This window comes from Morus notabilis, unplaced genomic scaffold, assembly GCF_000414095.1.
Source record: "Morus notabilis unplaced genomic scaffold, ASM41409v2 Scaffold1, whole genome shotgun sequence".
Taxonomy (NCBI): Eukaryota; Viridiplantae; Streptophyta; class Magnoliopsida; order Rosales; family Moraceae; genus Morus; species Morus notabilis.
Genome location: NW_010357566.1, coordinates 300920 through 324995, shown reverse-complemented (window position 1 = coordinate 324995; position 24076 = coordinate 300920). Strand labels below are relative to the sequence as shown.

Genomic DNA, 24076 nt, shown 5'->3' with positions numbered 1-24076 from the left:
AAACGAAATGTCGCATTCAGTTAGACCTCTCAATACGTGACACGTGACAGGAGCTACAGTCGGTGGAGGATTCTAGAATATGTATAGTTGTCCTCCATTCTGGTGAGATGAATCGAGATCATAAGTGTCCTCTAGGGTTTTCAAAGAGAGTTTCTAGAGACAGAAACAAGAGAGAGAAGCTGTGAACATTGAGAGATTTAGGTACGATTGTGTACTGGGAAAGACCGGAGTAAGAGGGTGATTTACTACCTAAATATATCCCCCTAGATCCACGGGTGTAGTGAAATCTCTGCTGTACAGTTTCTTGATCTGGGTTTGTTTCTTCTTTGTAATCTTTGAGTGAGGTGAAGCTTGAGGGTGTAATCGATTCTCTGTTAGTGGAAGGGTTTCTCGCAAGTGAGCCCAACTAGGATGTAGGATTCGTTGAATCTGAACCTCAGTAAAAATCTTTATGTGTTCTTTCTTTAAAAGTATTCTTGTGTGAATCCTTGAGCCGATGTTAGGATCGTTCTAACAGTGGTATCAGAGCTTTGGTTCGAGGCGTGAATCTAAGGTTAGGGCTCGAAGATCAAGATTCAAGATTCTCAAAAAGTCACTGCAGATCCAAGGCAGCCATGGTCTTGATGAAGTTTGAACTGGAAAAGTTTGATGGCTCGGGTGACTTCGGGCTATGGAGAAAGAAAATGACAGCAATCTTGGTCCAACAAAAGGTTGCTAAAGCACTCGGGGATATGAAAGATTTCTCTGGCTCTGAAGTAGAGAAGGAAGAGATGCAAGAGATAGCTTTCTCAATGATCATCCTCTACCTGGCCGACAATGTCCTCAGGCAAGTAAATGAAGAAAATACGGCTGCAGAGGTATGGCTAAAACTTGAGCAACTATTCATGGCCAAATCACTAACCAACAAGATCTATCTTAAAGAAAGCCTATTCAGTTTTAGGATGGACACTTCCAAGTCTCTTGAGAAGAACTTAGATGACTTTACTAGAATAGTTATTGATTTGGCCAATATTGGAAAAAAGATAGAGGAAGAAAACCATGCAATTTTACTATTGATCTCCCTTCCAGAAACGTTTAAAGATGTTAAGAATGCCATCAAATATGGAAGGGAGAGTCTTACCTTTGAGGATGTTCTATCAGCTTTAAGGTCTAGAGAATTAGAGCTTAAGTTTGAGTTGTCCTCTAAGAAAGACAGCCATGGAGATGAATGGCTCTTTTCCAGAGGCAGACCGCAAAGGAGAGATCAGAGCAAGCCCGATTATAGACAGAACTCGAGATCAAAATCAAGAAATGGTCAAAGAAAGTGCTATCATTGTAATAAGCCAGGCCACATTAAGAGGTTCTGTAGAGAGTGGAAAAAGAAGCTAGCTGAAAAAAAGGCAGGTGAAGGTGATGCTGCAGTTGCAAGTCAAGAAACAGGGTACGAAAGTTCAGAGATGCTGGCTGTTGGAATTAGCCAAAACGAGAATGAATGGATACTGGATTCTGGGTGTACATACCACATGTGTCTCAAGAAAGAGTGGTTCACTGATTATGAAGGCTGTAATGGTGGCAGAGTCCTGATAGGAAACAACCATTCTTGTTTAGTGGTTAGAGTTGGCTCGGTGGTTGTGAAACTGTCAAATGGAATACAACATGTGCTCAAGAATGTTAGACACATTCCAGAGCTTAGAAGGAACCTAATTTCTCTTGGGGCACTAGATGACTCTGGATATGTTTACAAGGCAGAAGGTGGAATCTTAAAGGTCCTAAGAGGGTGTCTAGTAGTACTTAAAGGAAGGAAACATCAGGGGTTGTATGTGCTAGAAGGGCATGCAATAACAGGTTCAACAAGTGCAGTAATTAAAGAGAACTCAGAGGCTGACCTTTGGCATAAATGCCTTGGGCACATTAGTGAAAATGGGCTAAAAGAACTCGGTAAACAAGGACTATTGGGCAAATGCAAAATAGAATAGCTTGACTTATGCGAGCTGTGTGTCCTGGGAAAGCAGCACCGACTTAAATTTGCTGCATCAACATTCAGAGCAAAGTCTCCATTGGACTATGTTCATGCTGACCTCTGGGGGCTAGAATCAACACCAACACACGGTAATGCCAGGTATTTTCTTTCTATTGTTGATGATTATTCTAGGAAAGTATGGGTATTTCTATTAAAAACCAAAGATGAATGTTTTACTAAATTTAAACACTGGAAAACTTTGGTAGAAAACCAAACTGGCAAGAAACTAAAAGCCCTTATGACAGATAATGGCATGGAATTTTGTCATGAAACCTTTACCGAGTTCTGTAAAGATAATGGAATACTAAGACATAGAACGGTTAGAAAGACTCCACAACAAAACGGGGTAGCCGAAAGAATGAATAGAACCCTAATGGAACGTGTTAGGTGTATGCTCTTTGGATCAGGTTTAGGAAATAAATTTTGGGGGGAAGCTGTAACCACAGCCTGCTATCAAATCAATAAGAGCCCTTGTAAGCCTATTGAACTTAAAACACCTGAAGAGTGTTGGACTGGAAAACCACCAAACCTAAGCAACCTTAGGGTCTTTGGATGTGCAGCCTATGCACACCAAAGAGAAGGGAAACTAGATCCCAGATCAATAAAATGCATATTGTTAGGCTACCCTGAAGGAGTCAAGGGTTATAGACTATGTGTTTAAAAAGGGGCCCATTTTAAAATAATTAACAGCCGAGATGTGATCTTTAATGAACATGACATGCCTTACTTGAAAAGGGGAAAGGATACTACTAGCTCTTCTCCATTTGATGCAGGTACAACTTCAAGACCAGACCTCCAAATTGAGGTGGAACAACAAAGAGACTCCAGACAACAAATTGATGAAGTTGAACCTGAAGAGAATCACCATTCTACTGGAGAGCCACAAGCTACCACAGAGGAAATCCCTACACAACACACCTAGGAACCGCCAGAGAACATGTCAGAATACATGCTGACTCGAGACAGGGAGAAGAGGACAATTAGACCACCAAAAAGGTATGATGGTGGAAACTTAATTGCTTATGCACTAAATATGACAGGGGAAATCGAAGCAGTAGAACCCAAATCATATGAGGAAGCAGTCAACAGCAAACATGCCAACATATGGTTGGCAGCCATGAAGGAGGGGATGCTCTCTTTGATGAAGAATAATACATAGGTTCTAGTGGACAAGCCAAAGAAACAAAAACCAGTGGATTGCAAATGGATATTTAAAATTAAGGAGGGATCCACATCTCAAGAACCCAGGAGGTATAAGGCAAGGCTGGTTGCAAAAGACTTCACTCAAGTTGAGGAGATTGATTATACTGAAGTCTTCTCCCCGATTGTAAAATATAAGACCATAAGGACAATCCTCTCAGTGGTTGCTTACAGAGACATGCATCTAGAGCAGATGGACATGAAAACGGCCTTCCTTCATGGCGACCTCATGGAAACAATCTACATGATTCAACCACTAGGTTTTGAGGTAAAAGGTAGTGAACATAAAGTTTGTTTGTTGAGAAAATTGTTGTATGGGCTTAAACAATCCCCTAGACAATGGTATAAACGATTTGATCAACATATGATCAAAGCAGGTTTTATGAGGAGTCAATATGACTCCTGTTTATATTTTAAGGAGACACATACTGACAATGCAGTATATCTTCTACTTTATGTTGATGATATGATGATTGCCAGTAAGAATTTAACAAAAATTGATGAGGCTAAGAAAATGTTAAGTGTTGAATTTGATATGAAGGATTTAGGTTATGCAAAGAGAATTTTGGGAATTGATATTAAAAGAGACCGAAAACAGAAACTTCTGTATCTGTCTTAGGAAGAGTATTTAAGAAAAGTTATCCAAAAATTATCTATGCATCAATCTAAACCTGTTAAAGTACCATTGGCTGGCCATTTTAAACTTTCAGCAAAACAGTCCCCTGAAACAGAAGAAGAAAAGGTTAAAATGGCTAAGATACCCTATTCTAGTGCTGTAGGATCATTAATGTGCGCCATGATTTGCACAAGACCTGTTTTGTGCAAATAAATGTCTGGACAAGAACATTGGACAGCACTAAAATGGATTTTGAAGTATGTCAATAGTACATTAAATTATGGTTTGATTTATAAACAAAGTTCTAACCCTTTGAACTTGGAAGGCTTTGTAGATTTTGATTTTGCAGGGGATCTGGATAGAAGAAGGTCTACTTCAACCTATGCAATAACACTGAGTAGAAATTGCATTAGCTGGAAGTCTCAACTACAATCCGTAGTTGCCTTATCAAGCACCGAGGCAGAGTATATAGCTGGAGCAAAAGGATTTAAAGAAGCTATATGGCTTCAGGGTCTGTTAAATGAGCTGAAAATATTGAAAGAAGCTGCTATAATTCATTCAGACAGCCAATCCGTAATACACCTCTGCAAGAATCCAGTATATCACGAAAAGACAAAGCACATTGATGTACGGCACCACTTCATAAGGGAAAATGTTGAAGAAGGGTCAATAGAACTTGAGAAGATCAGCACAGAAAAAAATCCATCAGATATGGCTATTAAGGTTGTCACTGCAAGCAAGTTCCAGAAGTGCCTGGACTTGCTGGGCATTGGCAAGACTTGATTATATCAAGTCAGGGCAATGAACTTTGTGAGAAACTCAGGGTTGAAGGATGCTGTCATTTTCTAGAAATTAAGGTGGAATGTTGTAAAGAGTAATTCCTGAGAAAACAACATGCGTTTGGCTATTCAGGAACTTACCAAAACGCAATGTCGCATTCAGTTGGACCTCTCAATACGTGACACGTGACAGGAGCTACAGTCGGTGGAGGATTCCAGAATATGTATAGCTGTCCTCCATTCTGGTGAGATGAATCGAGATCATAAGTGTCCTCTAGGGTTTTCAGAGAGAGTTTCTAGAGAGAGAAACAAGAGAGAGAAGCTGTGAACATTGAGAGATTTGGGTATGATTATGTACTGAGAAAGATTGGAGTAAGAGGGTGATTTACTACCTGAGTATATCCCCTTAGATCCACGGGTGTAGTGAAATCTCTGCTATACAGTTTCTAGATCTGGGTTTGTTTCTTCTTTGTAATCTCTGAGTGAGGTGAGGCTTGAGGGTGTAATCGATTCTCTGTTAGTGGAAGGGTTTCTCGCAAGTGAGCCCAACGGGGATGTAGGATTCGTTGAATCCGAACCTCGATAAAAATCTTTCTGTGTTCTTTCTTTAAAAACATTCTTGTGTGAATCTTTGAGCCGGTATTAGGATCGTTCTAACACATGAGTGCATGTTGCGACTTGATAAGAGTCTACAGAAATCAGCAATGCGCCAGTGGATGTGTAGACTATCAATGCCAGATCTAAACCATGGTTTCTGGACTCGATATGACATCTGATAATGAATGGGTTGCTGCAATTGATGTTAGGATCTTGGTCTACTCCAACAATCTGCAAATGGTCTTTTAGAGTATCAAGAATGCGATTGTTGAAATTTGGATAGATGTTAGCAAGGACTCTTCATGCGTTTAGTGTCGTCTTTATTTGGATTCTTAATTCAACGTTAAGTTTATATGTGAATAATTATGTATGGCAGACTGTCATATAAGATTAAACCCGTTTAAAAGTGAATTGTTCAGGTTTGAATAATTTAGATTTTAATGTATCTGATAAATTATGAGTCTTTTAATGCGTAGAGATTTAAAGATAATTTTTATTATTATAATAAACTAAAATAAAAATATTAAAAAATAACATGAGAACGGAAGTTATTTTACTTATTCTTGTGTCAATGAGAGCAAGGCGTATGGCTCCAAAATGGATATGATTGCAAATTGGAAAGTAACAATTGTTCTTTTTTTTTTTTTTTTGTCAATGACTTGATGGACCCGCCGAGAGAGTTGGTGGGTTTAACAAAAGCATGAGGAGGTCCAACACTTTCTCCATTTTTTTTATTAAAAAATAAAAAGAATGGTGGGGACCATGTTGTTTTACACGCTTCAATTATGTGTTGGATGGTTCTTGCATGTCAACAACATTTGTGATGTCCTACAGATTTTTTCTAAATAACATCTACTCAATGTTTAATCATCTCGAAAACCGCCAACTTTCATATAATTATTCCAACATGGGAAATATGTCCTTTTTATTTTTTTTTATTTTTTTATTTTTTTTGCTTAATTTTGGAATTTTCATAAACAGAAATCTCATGCTCGCGATACAAATGTAAACGTAAAAGAACGTGAGTTTGGGCAGGAAAGTAAGATCTAGAACAAAATTCCAATTCAGCCCCCAAACTATAAGTATAATCCTACTTTGGCCCCAAACTATTGAAACCCATGCACTGGCAGCTCTGCTGACTCCTTACTGCATAACCAAACAAATCCAATATACAAAGTTGGACTTGAACCTAAGGGTGGTAATTTGTGTTAGTGAGTCGTGTTCGTGTCAATCCGTTTATTAATCGTGTTAAAAAATATCAATCTAAACATAACTTATTTATTAAACGTGTTAAAAATGTCAACTCAAACACGACGCATTTATTAATCATGTTAGTCATGTCAACCCGTATAACCCGTTTAAATTAATATATTGAATAAATAATTAATATAATAATGACTTATTTAACACAGTCAAGATATGTTTAATATTTTTATTGGTCAATTTATCTTTTCATTTAAGAAAAATAAATGAATTTTACCTAAATATATTAAAATTCACATTATTTGTATTTAATATGTCATATAAATTTTCATATTATATCACATATCATTAGATTGCAGATGACACATATAGTTAATCGTGTCACTTCGTATTAGGAGGTCAACCATAATCCAACCCATTTATTAATCATGTTAATCGTGTCAACCCGATTATGACTCAAACCAATTTATAGTAAACCCAAACCCGCTAACTTTATGCGGGTTGCGAGTCATATCGTCCTGTCCCTACTCAGATTGCCAGCCCTACTTAAACCACAATGAACCGATCAATCTTAAATCTTCCTTCCAAAAGCACTATTTTTTTTTAAGAACCAAAAGCACTAATTTTCAGCAACCGTTGGTATTAAAATTTTACGCGGGAGACTATGCTAAAGAAGTGTGCAAACCAATAATAACATGACATGTATAGAAAAAAAAATTTATTATAAAATGATGCGACTAATTAATCTCAAATCTCAATGGTTTCTTTAAGTTGTACGGCGATCATTCCTAGTTGGTCTCTAAATTATAAAAACTCTTACTTTATACTATGAATTTTGAATTAGTCTCACTTAAGTAATTCATTTAGAATTTTCATAAAAACAAACGAAAAAACCGGATGACCTCAGTTAATCTCATTCTTTCACCCGTTTTATAACATAAGGATTAAATATAATTGATTACTCAATTGGTAAAATAAGAGTTCTTAAAGTTCAATTACAAAGTCAGAAATAGTTTTCAAGTTGAAGGATAAATGCAAATATATTTTGTGACTTTGAACTTTCATATTAAACCTCAGACCAAAATCTTCACACTCTCTCTCTCTCCCTCCTTTTTTTAATTAAAATAAATATTGAAGCACAGCAAGTCTTCTTGTCTGCTTCCTTGCAAGATACACGATTCCCATGCACTTGACGTTAATTCCCACATATATCACCACCCCACACGCCATGGACAGCACAAAACTTGTGCTTTCCATCAGCTGCTGTATCCATACATACGACGATCATAAACCTTTTAATTTTCCCTTTCAACTAACAAAACATTAGAATAAAATGAAATTAAAAAAAAAAAAAAAAACCATTTACGCTTTATTAGCTGAGCCTAATATAATATGACAACAACCTTGTATTACACTCCCTTTGCACGTGCACCTCACACCAGACTCTCTTCCCATTTCTCATTTTTCCCATTTCACCAACCATACCCATAACGTGTCTCTCTCTCCATCTCTATCTCTTCTCTCTCAAAGAAAAGATTACCACATTCACCTTGCCAACCTTTTCACAAGACTAACGTGTATACTTTAGTCATGTTTGGTAACTTGTATTGTATTGTATAAAGTGTCTATTGTATTGTACTATATTATATTATTATACTACAATACAGAGTTTAGTGTCATAACGTATTGTATGAGGGGTCAAATATAAAATTTTAATAATTTTGGAGTGAAAATGCAATTTTCAAAAGTTCTCGGTTAAAATAAAATTTTATAAAAATTTTAGGGTCAAAGTGTAATTTTATAAAAGTTTGTGTAAAAATATAATTTTACAAAAGTTTTAGCGTCAAAATATAATTTTTATAAAATTTGCATTGTGCTTTATAAATTTTTCAATAATTATATGCTCTGACATAATCCTGTGTCAACTTGACACCGACTTCTAGTAATACCCAACTCTAATATGAATTATTAATCTATTATAAAATAATACAATATAATACGCCCTAAATAAACCATATTTAATAATATGACATAAACTATACTAATTTATCATTCATATTTTATATAATACTATATTCATACTAAATATTATATTATTATAATATTTTACAATGCAATATTCTAATACAATCCAACAAACATGTTCTTTCCATCTTCATATATATAACTCCGAATCTCACAACCTCTCTTTTGTACGTACACACTCTTTTTTCTCCGCACCTTAATTTCCTTGTACGAATGTCTAAACCACATGGAGACCATACTGATCGTGCTTCAGAAAGCCGGCGAAAGGGCCCAACAAAGCGCACCACCGCTGCAACACCATCGGCTGTAGATGATCCCGCAACAGCGGCAGCGGGGGCGGCGCGCCGGGGGTGCCGGAAGCAGCTTCAGTGGCGCCGCCAGTTCCGTGCGGGGCCTGCAAGTTCTTGAGAAGGAAGTGCATAAGTGGCTGCATCTTCGCCCCACATTTTGGCTCCGACCAGGGATCAGCTCGGTTCGCGGCCGTTCACAAAGTGTTTGGTGCAAGCAATGTGTCGAAGCTCTTGTTGCACATTCCGGTTAACCGGAGACACGACGCCGTTGTTACCATATCTTATGAGGCTCAAGCGAGATTGGCTGACCCGGTGTATGGCTGTGTCTCCACCATACTCGCTTTACAACAACAGGTTTAACTTTTAGATAAAAACATATACATTTATAAATAGAGGTCCCTTCATTTCACCGATTTGAGTTTTGTTACAGTAAAAAACTCTCAGAAATAGTTACATATAACTTTTTGCTACAGTAAAAAGCTTACATAAAGTTATATCTCAACTCAAATTAAAAACTTAAATCAGCAAACTAAACATGCTTAAAATAAAGGAATATCTATACTTATTATTTTCATTTGCACTGATTTGTTTTACTATTTCTAAAAATAAATGTAAAAATTAATTTTTTTTTTAAATAACATTATCCACTCTGCATGCATATTTTCCCTGTGAGTTACAGTATCCGACTCCAATGCAGCAAGTCATCACAAGAAATGAAAGTGCCCAAGCAACTGTACTTGTAGAATTTTTCGCAAGTTTCATTGGTCAAATGTACCGGTGATTACTGTACTATTATTTTTTCGAAAAATGCTTGGCCACATCTAAATAAAAGTATCTGTAAGTTCTATCTTATAAATATTATTTTTTATTATATCAGTATCTTTTAGCATTCTTATATTTTTTAGGTGCCTGTAAATATATGTCTATCTATCAATGCGCGCGCACATATATAGAACCAGTAAGTTATAAGCTAGCTAATTTGTAAAACTGTTATTTCTCATACGTATGTGCATGGTTTCTTTTCTTTTTCTTTTTTTTTCTCTTCTTTTTTTTTTTTTTTTTTTTTCTTTTTTTTTCTCTTCTTTTTTTTTTTTTTTTTTTGGTTTTGTTTTTATGTTTGTTCAGGTGACATCGCTGCAAACGGAGCTGGCGATGGTGCAGAATCAGCTGGTGAACAGCAGGTTTGCGTTTGCAAATGTGTTTCAGAGCTCACAGCAACAGCAGCAACTGCAGCAGCATAATGTTGGAGTGCTGCAGCCAGCCTACTCCAACAACTCGTCTGCCTCCAACAATCTCATCAGCAATATCAGCAGCTTCACCACCAACTTTGACATCGGCACCACCGACACCGCGCCTTCGTCTCAGAGTTTGGATCCTATTCGGGCACTGCCACGGGCGTCCCAAGAAGAGGATGACGATGAGGAAGAGGATCGTATTCCTCGTGTTTTCCCCAATGAGATGCTTCACCGCTGCTGATGCAGATGTTGAATTCAGGAAATATACACACACATACATGTAATAAGAATTACAATCGATATCCTTGCTGTTATTCTACAGATTTCCTTAACATCTTTTTGAAAAATGTCATTGCTATGGTAGAGGCTTATTGCAGACGTTACTTCCATGAAGATCTTTGGCCGGTTAACATGAGCTGGTCCCTTCCGCAGAAAATTCAATTTGATAAAAAAAAAAAACAAAAAAAAAAAAGAGTTGAGATATTGCTCCCTGAATTTGTATGGATCAGGCAACCTTCCCCTATGTTTCGAATTTGTCAATTTATCCTTCCAACCTGCAAAACAGTTGTAACGTACTTCATTTATCAATCTTGCTATGATATTTTATTGGATTTAAGGGGTTGAGAGTTGAAAAATTAAGAGATTTGTGTTACAATTTAAATTGGGATGTTTTTTTGCCAACATCTAAAACAATCATATCAAAATTGGGCATGTTGTAACTGTGTCGCAAGTTGGAGTGGCAAATGGTCAAAACTAGAATTTCATGGGAAAGTTGCCAAACCCCTACAATTTAGGGACAAATGTACAAATAACTCTAGAGGAAAACAATGCCAAAGGTTGTTTTATTATTTTTATTTTTTTGCAAGTATAAAATGGAAAGAAGGGAAATAAATATATGCAGGATCAATTCATAAGTTACACTGAGAGAGAGAGGCCCGAAAGAAAAGAAAATGAAAGATGCACGTGGAGCAAGAAATTAATAAAGCTAGAGAGAACCAAAAGTTTCAAATAAGAAATTGTATTCCAAATAATGAAAAAGAGAAATGAAAAAAAATAAAAAAATAAGGAATAATATCCTCCTTGATTACCCCATTGATTTGTAGCCTTCATTGTTACTTTGTTTATGTGCCCCTTTCTATTTGAAATTTCATGGGTTTTTAGACCAAACCATCCCTAATTTCAGAGAAACTTTTAATATTCCCCAAAGATTTTTCTCTACTTTCACTGGCTCCCCCTCTCTCTCTCCTTTGTTGATGTTACTACTTTACGCTTGTCGATTTCTATCAGCCTTGTTGCGCCTGCAAGAGGTCTCTCCTTTCCTCGGTGTCCAGAGGCTCGAAAATTTTGATTTTTCGCAAAAAATAAAAGAATAAAAATTAATAATCTTCCAATAGCTGTGGCAAAATCTGAGTGACTCTAGCCATAGTTGATGAGTAATTGCCACTAAGTGACCATTGATTTAACATGTATCATATTGTGGCGCACAGTCATTTACCAAGTCTATCAATTAGCATAGGTAAATGCATGACGGCGACCACCAACTCCAGCAATTGACGATGGAGGGTGACCAATGGCACTTACTCACTTTAACAACTGACTCAGAAAAAATGACAGGCGGTCATCAACCGAGCGACTCTAGCCACCGATGACAAGTGACTCCGGTCATCGGTGACTGGCAACTAAAACACAGAACTAGTTAAACCTAAAGGTACATCAATTACAGGAAAAGAAAAAAGACCGGCGAAGAAGGCAGGGTTAGAGATATAATAACCTTTTACAGAAAGGCATAAATCTTTATAAAGGTCAGGTGAAGAAAGACATGTCCATCTGTTATCCCATGAAAACATAATATGAGACCAGAGCTCAAAGTCGGGGCCTCTGCCACAGGCCTTAATTTAGTCACCTTAGCAACAACGGATCTAATAAGCAGCCAAGAGGCAAGAGATCTATGCACGTGCAATGTTGAGCGAATTAACTTGGCCTTCTCTTATGTGGTATTTATAATTTCATTATCAAGAATTATAAATGTGAGAGTAGTAAAATCACACGTATTATCGCCTTTTTCCTACTAAAAACCACGTGTTGTCAATTTACACACTAGATTATCCTGATAACAGGTAAAAAAAATGGTTGACATTTCCCGGACATATAATGGTTATTCTCCTCGCCAAACTTGCAGATAGGAGATATCTTTCTGATTATAGATTAATTGTTCTATATAAACAAATTTCTCTATATTGCAAAATCTGTTATCTTACAGCTTATAGCTCAATGCATATCATCATATCGCTTCCCTGTTTTTTCCCAGCCATTTCCTAAAGTAGAAAGGCAGAATTCAAAGCTCTTTGTCAGACATACCTTATTCTGCAACAAGAAGTATGTAGCAGCTACTAAGTTTGTTCTGAAGGTAACCATCCAAAACAAGAAGAGCTACCACAACAGCATCGTGAACCCTTGGACCGTAGCCTAACTCCACCGTAGCTAAAAGTAAGCTCTTCACCTTCTTTAATGTCCTTGGAAGCAAAGAAGCAGAGGCGAGGAAGCAATGCACCCGAGCTTCTGACCAATACTGTGGAGAGATTACCACCATCACACGAATGATTGATGAATCTTGCCACATTCCCAACTCTTGTGGCATCAATATTCAGTCTTAAACATGCTTTTCTAGATGGAAGATGCTCCCTCACAACCAAAAGTGCGGAGGAAAAGCAACCGCCTAAGGCAAGATCGTCGTACTTTTGTTGCCGCCTTCTTGCTTCATTGGTTGTCAAGAGCTCACCTATCCAAAGAAAATTCAAATTGAACAAATTTTTAAAAACTTTGCTTGTCAATTTTGCAGCTTGATAATTGACATACGGACAAACAACATCAAGAAACCAGCAGTGGAGTTCATGCTAATATTTGATGCAGCGGAATGGATAGAACGGAATTTTACCGGCCTAACCCGGACAGAAGACGGGACATGTAATCCCAAGTCTACCTAAAGAGAACCCCACAAGGAGAAAATCCCCAAATTGGAGAGAAAACACTCAAGCTTTGTATTCAATATCAATTATCAAGTCCCCTTAATACAATAGTTAAGTGGCTATTTATAGCTCACCAAGAAACGATAATCAAAAAACAACCAAGAAAATGACATAATAATAATAAAACTAAGCTAAATTAGAAAGATAAAATAAACGACATATGAAAATATAAGAAACGACCACTGATGCCTAAATCTCCCTACATCAATATCAACTTACGAGAAAAGAAAAATAAAAATGCAGCATGTAAATGGTTGTCTACAATTTTATGTAATAGACTCAAGAATGTACACCAGCAGGAGATATGAATATCATGATGAAGCAAGAAAGCAACGAGAAGGCATTTCCAAGACGATATGGTCACAAAATGAGAAAAATTTAAACTGTGTACTGAGGGTACGTAAAACTGGAATGATGAGCAACAAGAGAAGAAAGGTATAGAAGATCCAGTTGTATTTGTGACGACGTCCAAGGGGACAATGTCCATTTGCTAGACATAGATGTAGTAATTTAGCCTGGAATTTTCTTACTTTGTTTGCATAATTGACGACTTATCTTTTACATCCAACTTTATAACCTATGAATTATCTTTGTTTTTTATATAACTAAGAAATTATCTTAATTATTTGTGATCAAGTTCTTATCAATTTAAACTGCATATCTAGAAATAGTCTTGATCATACTTTTCTTTTTTTTTTTTCATTTTTCCCTCGATAGATTTGATTATGTTTGAACATTTTAGTATTTGATTATTGAGATTATCAGTTTACTGAAACTTTCCTCCTACCTGTATTCTTCTTTTTATCCACAATTTTTTCTTGTCTTTCTCTCCTGTTGCTTTTCATAAAAATCAATTGATTTTCTAACTCAACCCCACTAGGTAGGTTTGGTGGATCTCTGGTCTATGAAAAAGTGTGTAAATATATATATACATACATACATACATACATACATACATACATACATACATATATATATATATATCAACAATAACATAAAATATGAAACAATCCATATATTTGTTTTCCCTGCTATCAGATATCCACATAATATGATTTGTAACAACATTGACGATGTGCATGCACATATGAGAACTAAGGTTAGCGCATCGCAAAAAACACACAAGCATGAAATCCTTGCATCATGAGTAGCCAGCCACCCAAAAGCATATTAGCAATTATAGTAGAAGAACCTTACTTCAATTCTAGACGTGAAGATGAGCAAATAGCTCCACCAACTATAACCTAACAATCATATTTACTTCCTTTTGATAGTTGCAAATGACTATATCAGATTCTAAATTGACGATTTCTGCTAGTACAGAATAACAGGCTCCACCAATTGACACTAATGTAAGATTAAGACCATAATCAGTTAAAATAGACTGCTGGGCCAGTCAACACAATTGAACAGCTGAAACAACTACGTCCAAATTGCAATTAGTCATTTGAAATTGATTGTTTGTAAATATAAATCTCAACACTTCAGTGAACAAAGAATTTCACGTTAGTAAAACCCACAGGCCACAACCCTACCAAACAAGCTTGCTACAGTTTTAGGCCAGCACATAAAACACATGCATTTGTTTGTTGCTTCTAACTCTATAGCTTTCATAGTCAGAAGCACCTAAATCAGCTATACATTAAAAACAGATAATTAACTTTTAACTATATTTATTACAGCGTAATATACATATTATATATATATATATATGGAGAGAGGGAAAAAGAAAAAGAAAAAAAAAAAGAGCGGAGTCATTTATCATAGATGTTTTTACTTTTTTATATGTAAGCAATACGATCTCAAAGTCAAAACTCGAAAAATCCCAGTGTCATACAAGTAGCAATAAAAATAGAAACTCTGTAAATCTACTTATTCAGACAGAGCTCAAAGTTTGTGCAATAGCAAATAGCGTGCAGTGTTAGCTACAATTTGGGCAATTTGGCTGGTGACGAATAAGAGTACTTATTCAAGATAAGCTTGATGATAAGTTAGTTATTGATCGGATTATGTTTTGGGTTTTTTTTTTTTTTCTCTCTAATGATTTATACACACAAACCGCAAATTTAGCATCTCAAACTCAAACTGTATCCAAATTTTATCAATCATAAGTTTCATCAGCTAAAGCGACTTCTACATTCACAAATAACAGCACACTGTAAACAAAACCATCATCACCGAAAACAAATGCAAACATTTGATTAAACAAACCTGCGTACTCACAAACGAATCGGCCTGTGGGAATAAAGTCATCAGCGCACAAAGACCAGCCTTTGTTGGAATCCCTAACGATCTTCAGCTTCACCGAAACCCCTCTCTGAGTCGACCGATTCCCACATTCCGATCCACACCCGCAACTCGGACCGCACTCCCTCACCACCACATCCTCCAACCCATCAAACCTCGAACACGGACACTCATTATCCACACAACAATCTCCACACGCACACCCTCCCCAAGCATTCTCGGCGGACCCGTCCGTTAAACGCACCGTTTCGACCCCACAATTGGGTTGAACATCATGGGATGAGCTCCAGCCCCAAGGCTGGCGTTGAGGAGAAACGAAAGAAGAAGAAGATGGGATTTGAGAGGGGGTGTAGAGGAAGAAGGCGTAGGGTTGGGTGTCGACGGAGTTGAGGAATGGGATTGGAAGGTTCTCGAAGGCTCTCGAGGCGTCAGAGGAGCGGAGGGCGGTGATGGACTTGGAGATACGGTGGAGGGATTTGCAGGTGAGGGATATGTTGGCGAGCTCTGATGGGGTCAGCCATGGAAGGACTAGCTCTGCGCACTCGAGGAGGGATCTGGGTTTGTCGTTTTCTTCTTGGTTGTGTCGTTTATTGGGTGCCCGGTATCTTTTGGGCGATGGTTGCTGGTGCATCACAGATAGTCAGAAACTAATCCCAGTTTTGAATCTTGTTTTCGTACTAATTTTGGAGGGCTTTTGTTTTGAAGGATTGAGGAGCGGAGTAGGCGAGGACGATATGGCACCAAAAATAATTTAAGGTTCGTTTAATTTATTAATTTGAGTTTGGATGTAATTTTATGTGAGAATTTTTTACTGTAATAAAAAAATTAAATGTAACTATTTCTGAGAGTTTTATACTATAACAAAACTAGAATTATAAACTCAAATTAGTAAAATAAATATAACCTTAATTTATCCCAATTTTTGGCTTTATAATCGACTGGTATTCGGTATTATCGTAATTCTTATATCAGATATTACCTAATTTGTATTTAATTTATTTAGATTTGTAAATATTTAGATTTAGATTTATGACTAGCCAAAACAATGGTTATATAAATGGTTGAAAAAAAAAAAGAGAAAGAAAACTTAAAAAAAGAAAAAGGGTAAAAAAAGAAAAAAAAACACACTGGCTCCGTTCATTTCGCTGATTCGAGTTTAGAATTTAAGTTTTGCTACAGTAAAAAGTTCTCACAAACAATCACATTTAACTTTTTTGCTACAATAAAAGGCTCTCACATAAAATTACATCTCAACTCGAATTAAAAACTCGAATCAGCGAACTAAACGGACCCTTAAGCAACTGGGGGTGCGGGGTGGGTCTTTCTCTCTTTTTAAGGAGAGGAGATTTTCTTTGTAATTATTTAGGTAGTTTGTCATTTATTTTTAGTTTCTTTTTTTTTAATATTTGGATTATTTGAATGGTAAATTATAGGATATCCTCTAACACTTATATGTGTTCAATTAATTCAGGGCAGCGCCGCGGCACTATTTCGGTTTTCATGCGTGTTGCAAATGACCAAACAAATGTAGACACTACAACAGAGTGCAGTTTTATTTATCACACCGATTGATTGGAAGTAAAACACTGGTTTACCACACGTTGTCTATTTTCTTTACTTCAAAAACTTTCAATAATTTGATTTTGATACAATTTAACACAAAATTATGTGTCAAAAACTTCTTCTAATCACTTTAGAATCTTTTATACACATTTTTCATGGAATTTTGTAAAGTCTAAAATTCTAACGTGTGTGTGCATCGTGCCAAATTATTTAAAAACAAGAAATTATTATAAATACCCACGCATCTAACCCAATCTAATACAATTTGAACCTATGTAGGCTAGTCTTGTGATCTTCATACTTGAAGCTCTAAATCCGTCTTCCATTCCTTGAAACTCCATGAGCTTTGTCCATCCAAGCTTTGCTTCTTATATTTCGAGTTGGTGGGATATTTTTACAATCTTTGCTTAAGAAAGCTAGTAATCTCACAATCAATCGTTTATCAACATAAAAACAAACACTTAATTAAGGAGACGTTTGGTTCATGGATCAGAACTATGTGATTAGAACCATTTTCGATTTACGTGTATTTTTTGTGAGAGAAAATATTGTAGCGAACTACGAACCATGATTCGAATCAGGGAACGAATCTAGGTACCAAACATCCCATAAACGTTGGCCAATACCGACCCCCTTCCCCGCAACCTAGCACCCTTGTGATCAACGTCACGAGAGATTGGAAACATTTATCTTTTAAGTTTTTTGTTTCTACTTTTTTTTTTTTTTTTTGAGTTTCTCTAGTAAGACTGAAAAAATGAACTATTGATAGTTCTCTATTTTTCAGCGTTAAATCTGTATCAAAAACTGTCTTTTTTGCATAATTTTTTAATCTATGTGATTTTAACCAGATCCAACAGTAAGAAACTAACCACATTAGTAAGCCGACCTACCGTAAAAGGCCCTTTTCTTTTTCCTGTAGGCTTAATTTTACAGGTTTGTCCTTAAGTAGGTCACACATGATGCCCGTGATGATTCCCTCTGAATTTTATCAGGCATCAATAATTTAAAACATTATTTCAACTAAAAATGCAATTCAAAGAGATTTTTGTCCATAAAATTAGATCGAGGCAATCCTTTCCAAGGAATAAGACCCATTTAAAGGCAGTGACACGTTTTCTAGAGAGAGAGAGAGAGTTAGAGTGAGAAGGTGCTTAAAGAGCAGAGGTTGGCCGGAGCTCTGGCACTGCCTCCGGGCGTGTCGCCGGGCTCCCAGCCATGAAATTGATCATCTGGCTCGTCTCATCGTGGGCTGCTTGTTGGTGGTGGTGATGTACGGTGTGGTGGCTCCGTTTGGGCAGATATGAACCGATTAAGAGCTTGAAAGTCGATTGGACGGTCTCTTTTCTCAGGGGAGTTTTTCGCTTGGTGGCTAATATCTCTTCGCTAGTTATCTTCCTCGATGGTCATTTGGCTGGACACCCTTCATTGGAGGTTTCTACCGGCGGTGGTCGAAGGTTTTTTCTTTTTGTAACTTTTGTGTTTGTAATAAAGTTGGTGGTTTCCCCACCCGACTCTTGTCTGGTTTGTTGTTTTCTATTAGATTTAAGTGTTCGGTTTAATGCCGATAAGATGGTCTTGGTCCGGCTAGAATTTTTTCTATGTCGTGTATGTCCCCTTTCTATGAGTTTTGACGATATGCTCCTCCAGCGCTCGACATCTTATGTTGAAAAGAGGGGTTTTCTCCAGTCGAGCTTTCAGCCCGCTCGTTGTTAGTGTGCTGAGGTGCTTTTCCGATTTCAGGCCTCAACGTGTGTATGTCCCTCTGATAGGTTAACATTGTACCAAGACGACTATTTATTAGTATTTTAATGAAATGCAATTTTCCATTAAAAAAAAAATAAGACCCATTTATTTTAATTCTAGACATCAAACTATTTTTTGTCACATGATAATTTATCCGATCAAAAGATGTCACCCAACACAGGATTACGATGAATAATCCTAATTTCAATTTGAATTTGTCGTTTCGAACAGGATCTTGTAGAATAAGGAGTCAATTGAATGCATAAATGTGCAACACGCAAAATTGCTCAAAAATTAAACAAAGGCGAAATGCAGAGACAGAGAAAAAAAATGAAAAAAAACATTGAATCGTAATCTCTGAGATGCTAAAAGTTTGTCTTCGTAGTAATAGAAAGCATGATGCTTAAAAGATAAGGGGAGAAATGGATGATAAATGGTAAAATGCTTATATCATTCATAGGGATGGTTACAAATATTTTAGATATCAGAAGTGGCCAATGCTTACGAAAATATACAGGAATGACTCAAAAAAAAGAAAAAAAAGAAAAAAAAAAAAAAAAAAAAAAAAAAAAAAAAAAAAAAAAAAAAAAAAAAAAAAAAAAAAAAAAACCAATTTTATTGAAGAAATTAGAATAAGAATGATAATTACAAGGTTGAATGCGTATTGAAGATTGCTCACTTTGACTATCAATTTACCATCGGATTAAATTAGTGTCAAAATTGAGTTTGGTATGATCTACATTTTACACATCAGAAAGTGGTTACAAGACCTATACCTAGCTCCTCTGCAAGCTCATCCCATACCGGAAGAAGTGTCAGCACAACAAGGAAAATAGCCACTGCAACAAAAGTTTTCCTCCATGTCCCAACCTCTGTGACATCATTCAAGCAAGGTTTCTCGGGTGTCCTCTGCCCATATAGTTTTTCAGAAAAATATCAGAGAACTCAAAAACCATGAAATTCACAGACACATTAATTTTGAGTAATTTGCACTTTGCACGATGATTTTTTTTTTTTCCATACATTCCAAACTTTCAATTTTGGTGAATTACATCCTGAACTTTCAAATCAATGGCCGATTGAAGTCCAATAGCTAGCGGGCGTTATCAAATTAGTGGTTCGAGATTCAGACGTGATCAAGTTTTAATTAACGAGCTTTGCCATTCATGCGCAAATCTCATGTCTCAAACCGACAATTTGATAACACTCTTGAGCTATTGGACCTCAAATGCAACTGGTTTTATAGTTTAAGATACAATTTGCCAAAATTAAAAGTTACGGGTGTATTATGTAAAAATAAAATGAAAAATTTAAGGCCCCGTTCATTTCACCGATTCGAGTTTACTACAGTAAAAAGCTCTCAGAAACAGTCACATCTAACTTTTTTACTCAGTAAAAAGTTCTCACATAAAATCACATCTCAACTCAAATTAAAAACTCAAACTAAACGGGTCCTTAAGGTAGAACAATGCAATTTGCTACGATAATTTTTATAGTTTATGTACCTGACAGATGAGCACATACAGTCCCCATGGAAGCGATAAAGGTCCACCGAGCTTTGAAAGAAAGAAAAGGAAAGAGAAACACTGAATAGTAAGGACAATAAAGCATACAAATAGATGGTGGTTTTCATTTTCCCTTTCAGTTTTCTCAAGAAAAAAAAATGGAATAAGGTCGCAGTTAAGTGGGCAAAACCGCAAAAGAGGTCTAGAATGAACATTCTGCTATGTGGTAATAGTGGATAAAAAGCAAAGATCAAGAGGGTAATTTAGAAAGCTGTCAAAGTTGAAATTACCACTCCCAATCCGAGCAGCGTGTAAGTTGTCAAACCAAATCCAATCAATGCACCTTTTCCAAAAGCACCCTGCGAATAGCAAAACACGTAATTAACTGCGATAAATGCTACACAAGTTTAAGTACATTGGAAATATGTTATCAAATAGTTTTGACTGGATTTCTCTAAGCAGAATTAAGAACTAATCAACAAATGTAACAAATATATTCGTCAAACATGTAATCTTCAACATAAACTTTCCCAGACAAAATTCATAACACTGTCCCCCTATAAAGATAAAAGGAAACTATAGGAGCCTTTCTTAAACACGCAAATCAAATTATCAAATTGCATATTTATGTGACCCTCTGGGGGCACGGGGCAGTTCAGTGACTTGTCAATTCACTAGTGCCACCAGGATTCAAAACCTGATGCCAAAAGGAAAGCATATCTATATATTAAGATTGTATGCCCAAGCTCCAGCTTTGCTATTGATTTATAATTTAGCCTCAACCATAGAGTTTAGTTGTTGAAGCATAAGGAAGGCTGGTAAGGATTACCTGCACAGCTCTTCCACCATCAAGACAACCCACTGGAAGCATATTAAAAGCAGTGGTTGTTAAGCCACACCTGCAAGAAGTTGTGAATCAAAAGCCTATCACACAACTAGCAATAAAGACAACAAGATAACCCAGGAATTACTTGAGGATGGTGGTACATTACCAGCCAGCAATCACAAGAGGATGGATCGCAACAGTCCCTGCATGCATGGCTCTGCATGTTCGTAATGGAAAATTTGAGAAATAATAATAATAAAAGAAGACAATGACACAAATCATTCACTACTATTGAATGCGACTAAGAAGTGAAAGAACTTAAAATTATAGTATCATAAGACTGACAATTCCCTCAAGTGGCATCATCGGAGTTAATCTCCAAAGGCAACAAAATGCTAGTGTGTTCATATCTTCCACGTCAAACATAAATAATTACTTCTGGTCAATGAAGCCAGGGAGAAAAACGAGAGACGTACGCATAACCAAGGGTCGCTCTACTGATGAGTCCAAGAAGTATAGAACCTTGAAACAGCATGCTTGGAACCTGCACCAGGTCTCCAGCGGCATCAGGATTAGATGAAAGCAGCAGGCCTACAGCAAACATTGAAAAAGACAGTGCAGCACCAGCAAATGGGCCCGCGAGTGATATGTCTACTTGTGTACTCCGATCAGGAAGAATAGATTTGAACTGCACAAGTAAAAAGTTCATGGGCACCCTTTAAAGGCAATAACATGAAACTGCTACATGATTAACTTACTAAAAAAATTAAAGATCTTTAACCGTGTATTTATAACATCGTTGAATATGCCGTGGATATTTGACACGGAACACAATGCTAAATTACAAACCTACACTAGACGTCGTTGGAGGAAGAATTAAGACTTAGGATTTAGTATTTTATTATTTTTATATGTTATTATTTTGTTATTTTGTGAAAGTTGACAACTTGGCAACTTGTGCCAACTCATGCTTAGTTGTCATTTGCTTGCTTACTTTACTAGAAACCAACTTGGCCAATTGTGCCAAGTCATTCTTAGTTGTCATTAGTTAGGATCTAGTATGACCAACTTATAATTGTGCTAAATTGCCTATCTATAAATACGCCATCTTGTAACATGGGAAAACAAGTCATTTTGGTTATGAAATAATACACTTTTCATCTCCTAACATTCTTGTTCTCTCCCTAGAAGCTCTCTCATACTCTCTTCTCTTCCTCAAATTCTAAATCTTTCTCTACCTATTTCTTTCTCTTCCTCTTTTCTCCTCTAAATCTTAACTTGTTCTACATTAATATTGATATCAATATTGCGTGTAATTTCCCGATTTTGAGAAGTTTGAGAACAAAAACTGCAGCGCACGATTGTGTGTAAAGTTCTGATGTTCTAGGCGCTTCAAAAATTCGTGTGATGTGTGAAGAAGAGAAAATACGTACATATATACATACTTATATATACATATATAAAAACATGTTCACAAATTCTTTTCATTGCTCTGCAAAATGCAACCATTACAGGTGAAAGTTCCGGCTGCCCGGCCCGAGACCGGCGGCTGAATGGAAATTTCGGGCCAGGCCAGCCCTAAAGCATGACAGGCCTAGGGACAGAATTTTATAAGGCATTTTCAGAAAAAATAAAAATAAAAATAAAAAGAGGGTGATTGGGCCGGGCCGGCCCGAATAAGCTTTCGGGCTCAAAACCTCAGCCTTGCATGATTCAGAGGTTCGGGCTTGAGCCAACAGTGACAAGCCTCGGGCCAGCCCGTATGGTGCAACCCAAACTTGCAGCTCTAGCAACCATTTTGTTTGAACATGGGATGTCACAGTGATGCAAATATGCACCCGCATATTAACGTAATTAATTGAACTTGACCATGTTTAATGACTTTTTAAACAAACACATAACTAGAAGTATTTCAATAAGAGATCTTTTGGTAAATGCATGATAACCTTTACTAGTATGCTCTTTATGGAAAAGAAACTATGAAATGCGAGTAATGAGATAGTAAAAAAAAAAGTAATGAGGAAGTTCATTTGCTTTTGAAAAACAGTATTGTTAGTCAACAAAATTAAGCAACTGAAATGAGGTCACATTTTTCAGGTCACCAATGAGATAATGTGAAATCAAGGCTATGCCGGGAAGGAGTAGAGTGATTCTTAGGCCAGGGCGGATCCATGGAAATCAAGAGAATAGGTCAGGGAAGAAGTTTAATAGCATGCTGGGTGACGTATGCCAAAATAAATACATATGATGTCTTTAGTTTCAAAAAAAAAAATGAATATGTTGAGAATCTCCTGAATTAGAAATTTTAATCCAATTCTACCTTTAACTTCCTTTAGATGATAAAGAATAAATCATTACTGGTAAAACAAGAGTAACAAAAGTGGATGAGACATTCTTGGGAAATAACAAACTAGAAGAACGTATCACTATCACATTATGAGATGCCCTTTCAAGCAAATTGAAACGAAAAGAAAAGCACACTTTTGAACTTCTTTTAAAAAGAAGCACACACAGAAAATAACTTCCCCTGAGTCGAGTAACTTAGTACCATTTAAAAGAGAATAAATCAGAGAATGGAAACTTTTTCATCAGCAGTTAAACATGGAAAATCTCACATTGTTGGTTCCCAATGCAACTCCTAACTAGTCTTTTACATACATATAAAAGGAGATGCGTTTTTTTAAGTGGGTGTTTCGTTGGTTCCCTTTTTTGGTGCTTTCAAGGACATCAGATCAACATTTATTTTGTTTTTCCCCTCTCTATAAAAGGACGTTTATCTGATTGAATTTGAAGGTTGATGGGTTTGTTTTCTTCTTCTTTTTTCTTTTACCAATTTCAATACAAAAAGCTGGTTTAAAAGCGGGACCCACCTATTTGATATACATTATTATAATTTATGTTTGTAAGTGTTATTCAACCGAAAAATATTACCATAATTTAGCATAATTTTTAATAAAAATTAAGTTCTAAATTGTAATTTACTGATTTTTTACTTATTGGTCTGTTGTTATAAATTTCCTGACTATGTCGTTGTTTAAATACTTTTTCCCTGTAAATCATTTAATTATTATATATAAAAAAAGTGATTCTCAAATATCTTTTTCTCTCATTACTTCCCTAAAATATTTTCCAAAATGTTCAACCACTATTTCTCAAACATATTCTCTCTAATTTTGACCCTATTGATATATATATATATATATATATATATATTTTAAATAT

General features: G+C 36.3%; 3 protein-coding genes across 4 annotated transcripts in view; 1 reads left to right on the top strand and 2 right to left on the bottom strand.

The window, feature by feature from the left end:
• The first annotated feature begins 8632 nt into the window (after nucleotides 1-8632).
• LOC21396867 (LOB domain-containing protein 20) lies at nucleotides 8633-10186 on the top strand. Its single transcript, XM_024171893.1, has 3 exons — nucleotides 8633-8762; nucleotides 8801-9063; nucleotides 9835-10186. The coding sequence occupies exons 1-3, from the start codon at nucleotides 8633-8635 to the stop codon at nucleotides 10183-10185; spliced, it is 744 nt and encodes a 247-aa protein (XP_024027661.1). The 3' UTR covers nucleotide 10186.
• A 44-nt stretch (nucleotides 10187-10230) lies between these two features.
• LOC21396866 (histone-lysine N-methyltransferase SUVR3) lies at nucleotides 10231-15908 on the bottom strand. 2 transcript variants are annotated; one of them, XM_010090192.2, is made up of 3 exons: nucleotides 15182-15908; nucleotides 12303-12723; nucleotides 10231-10498 (listed from the first exon to the last, which is right to left on the bottom strand). In XM_010090192.2, the coding sequence occupies exons 1-2, from the start codon at nucleotides 15846-15848 to the stop codon at nucleotides 12335-12337; spliced, it is 1056 nt and encodes a 351-aa protein (XP_010088494.1). In that variant the 5' UTR covers nucleotides 15849-15908; the 3' UTR covers nucleotides 10231-10498; nucleotides 12303-12334. The 2 variants fall into 2 exon arrangements, with proteins under 2 accessions (XP_010088494.1, XP_024027654.1); XM_024171886.1 differs by having other exon boundaries at nucleotides 15194-15908.
• Nucleotides 15909-19131: 3223 nt separating this feature from the next.
• Nucleotides 19132-24076, bottom strand: part of LOC21396865 (probable zinc metalloprotease EGY1, chloroplastic) — a 10104-nt gene continuing 5159 nt past the window's right edge. The window contains exons 5-10 of the mRNA XM_024171737.1: nucleotides 21331-21542; nucleotides 21021-21071; nucleotides 20858-20927; nucleotides 20319-20387; nucleotides 20029-20079; nucleotides 19132-19432 (exon numbers count right to left, since the gene is read on the bottom strand). Coding sequence (XP_024027505.1) covers nucleotides 19274-19432; nucleotides 20029-20079; nucleotides 20319-20387; nucleotides 20858-20927; nucleotides 21021-21071; nucleotides 21331-21542 — 612 coding nt within the window. The 3' untranslated portion in view covers nucleotides 19132-19273. The remainder of the gene's footprint in view (nucleotides 19433-20028; nucleotides 20080-20318; nucleotides 20388-20857; nucleotides 20928-21020; nucleotides 21072-21330; nucleotides 21543-24076) is intronic.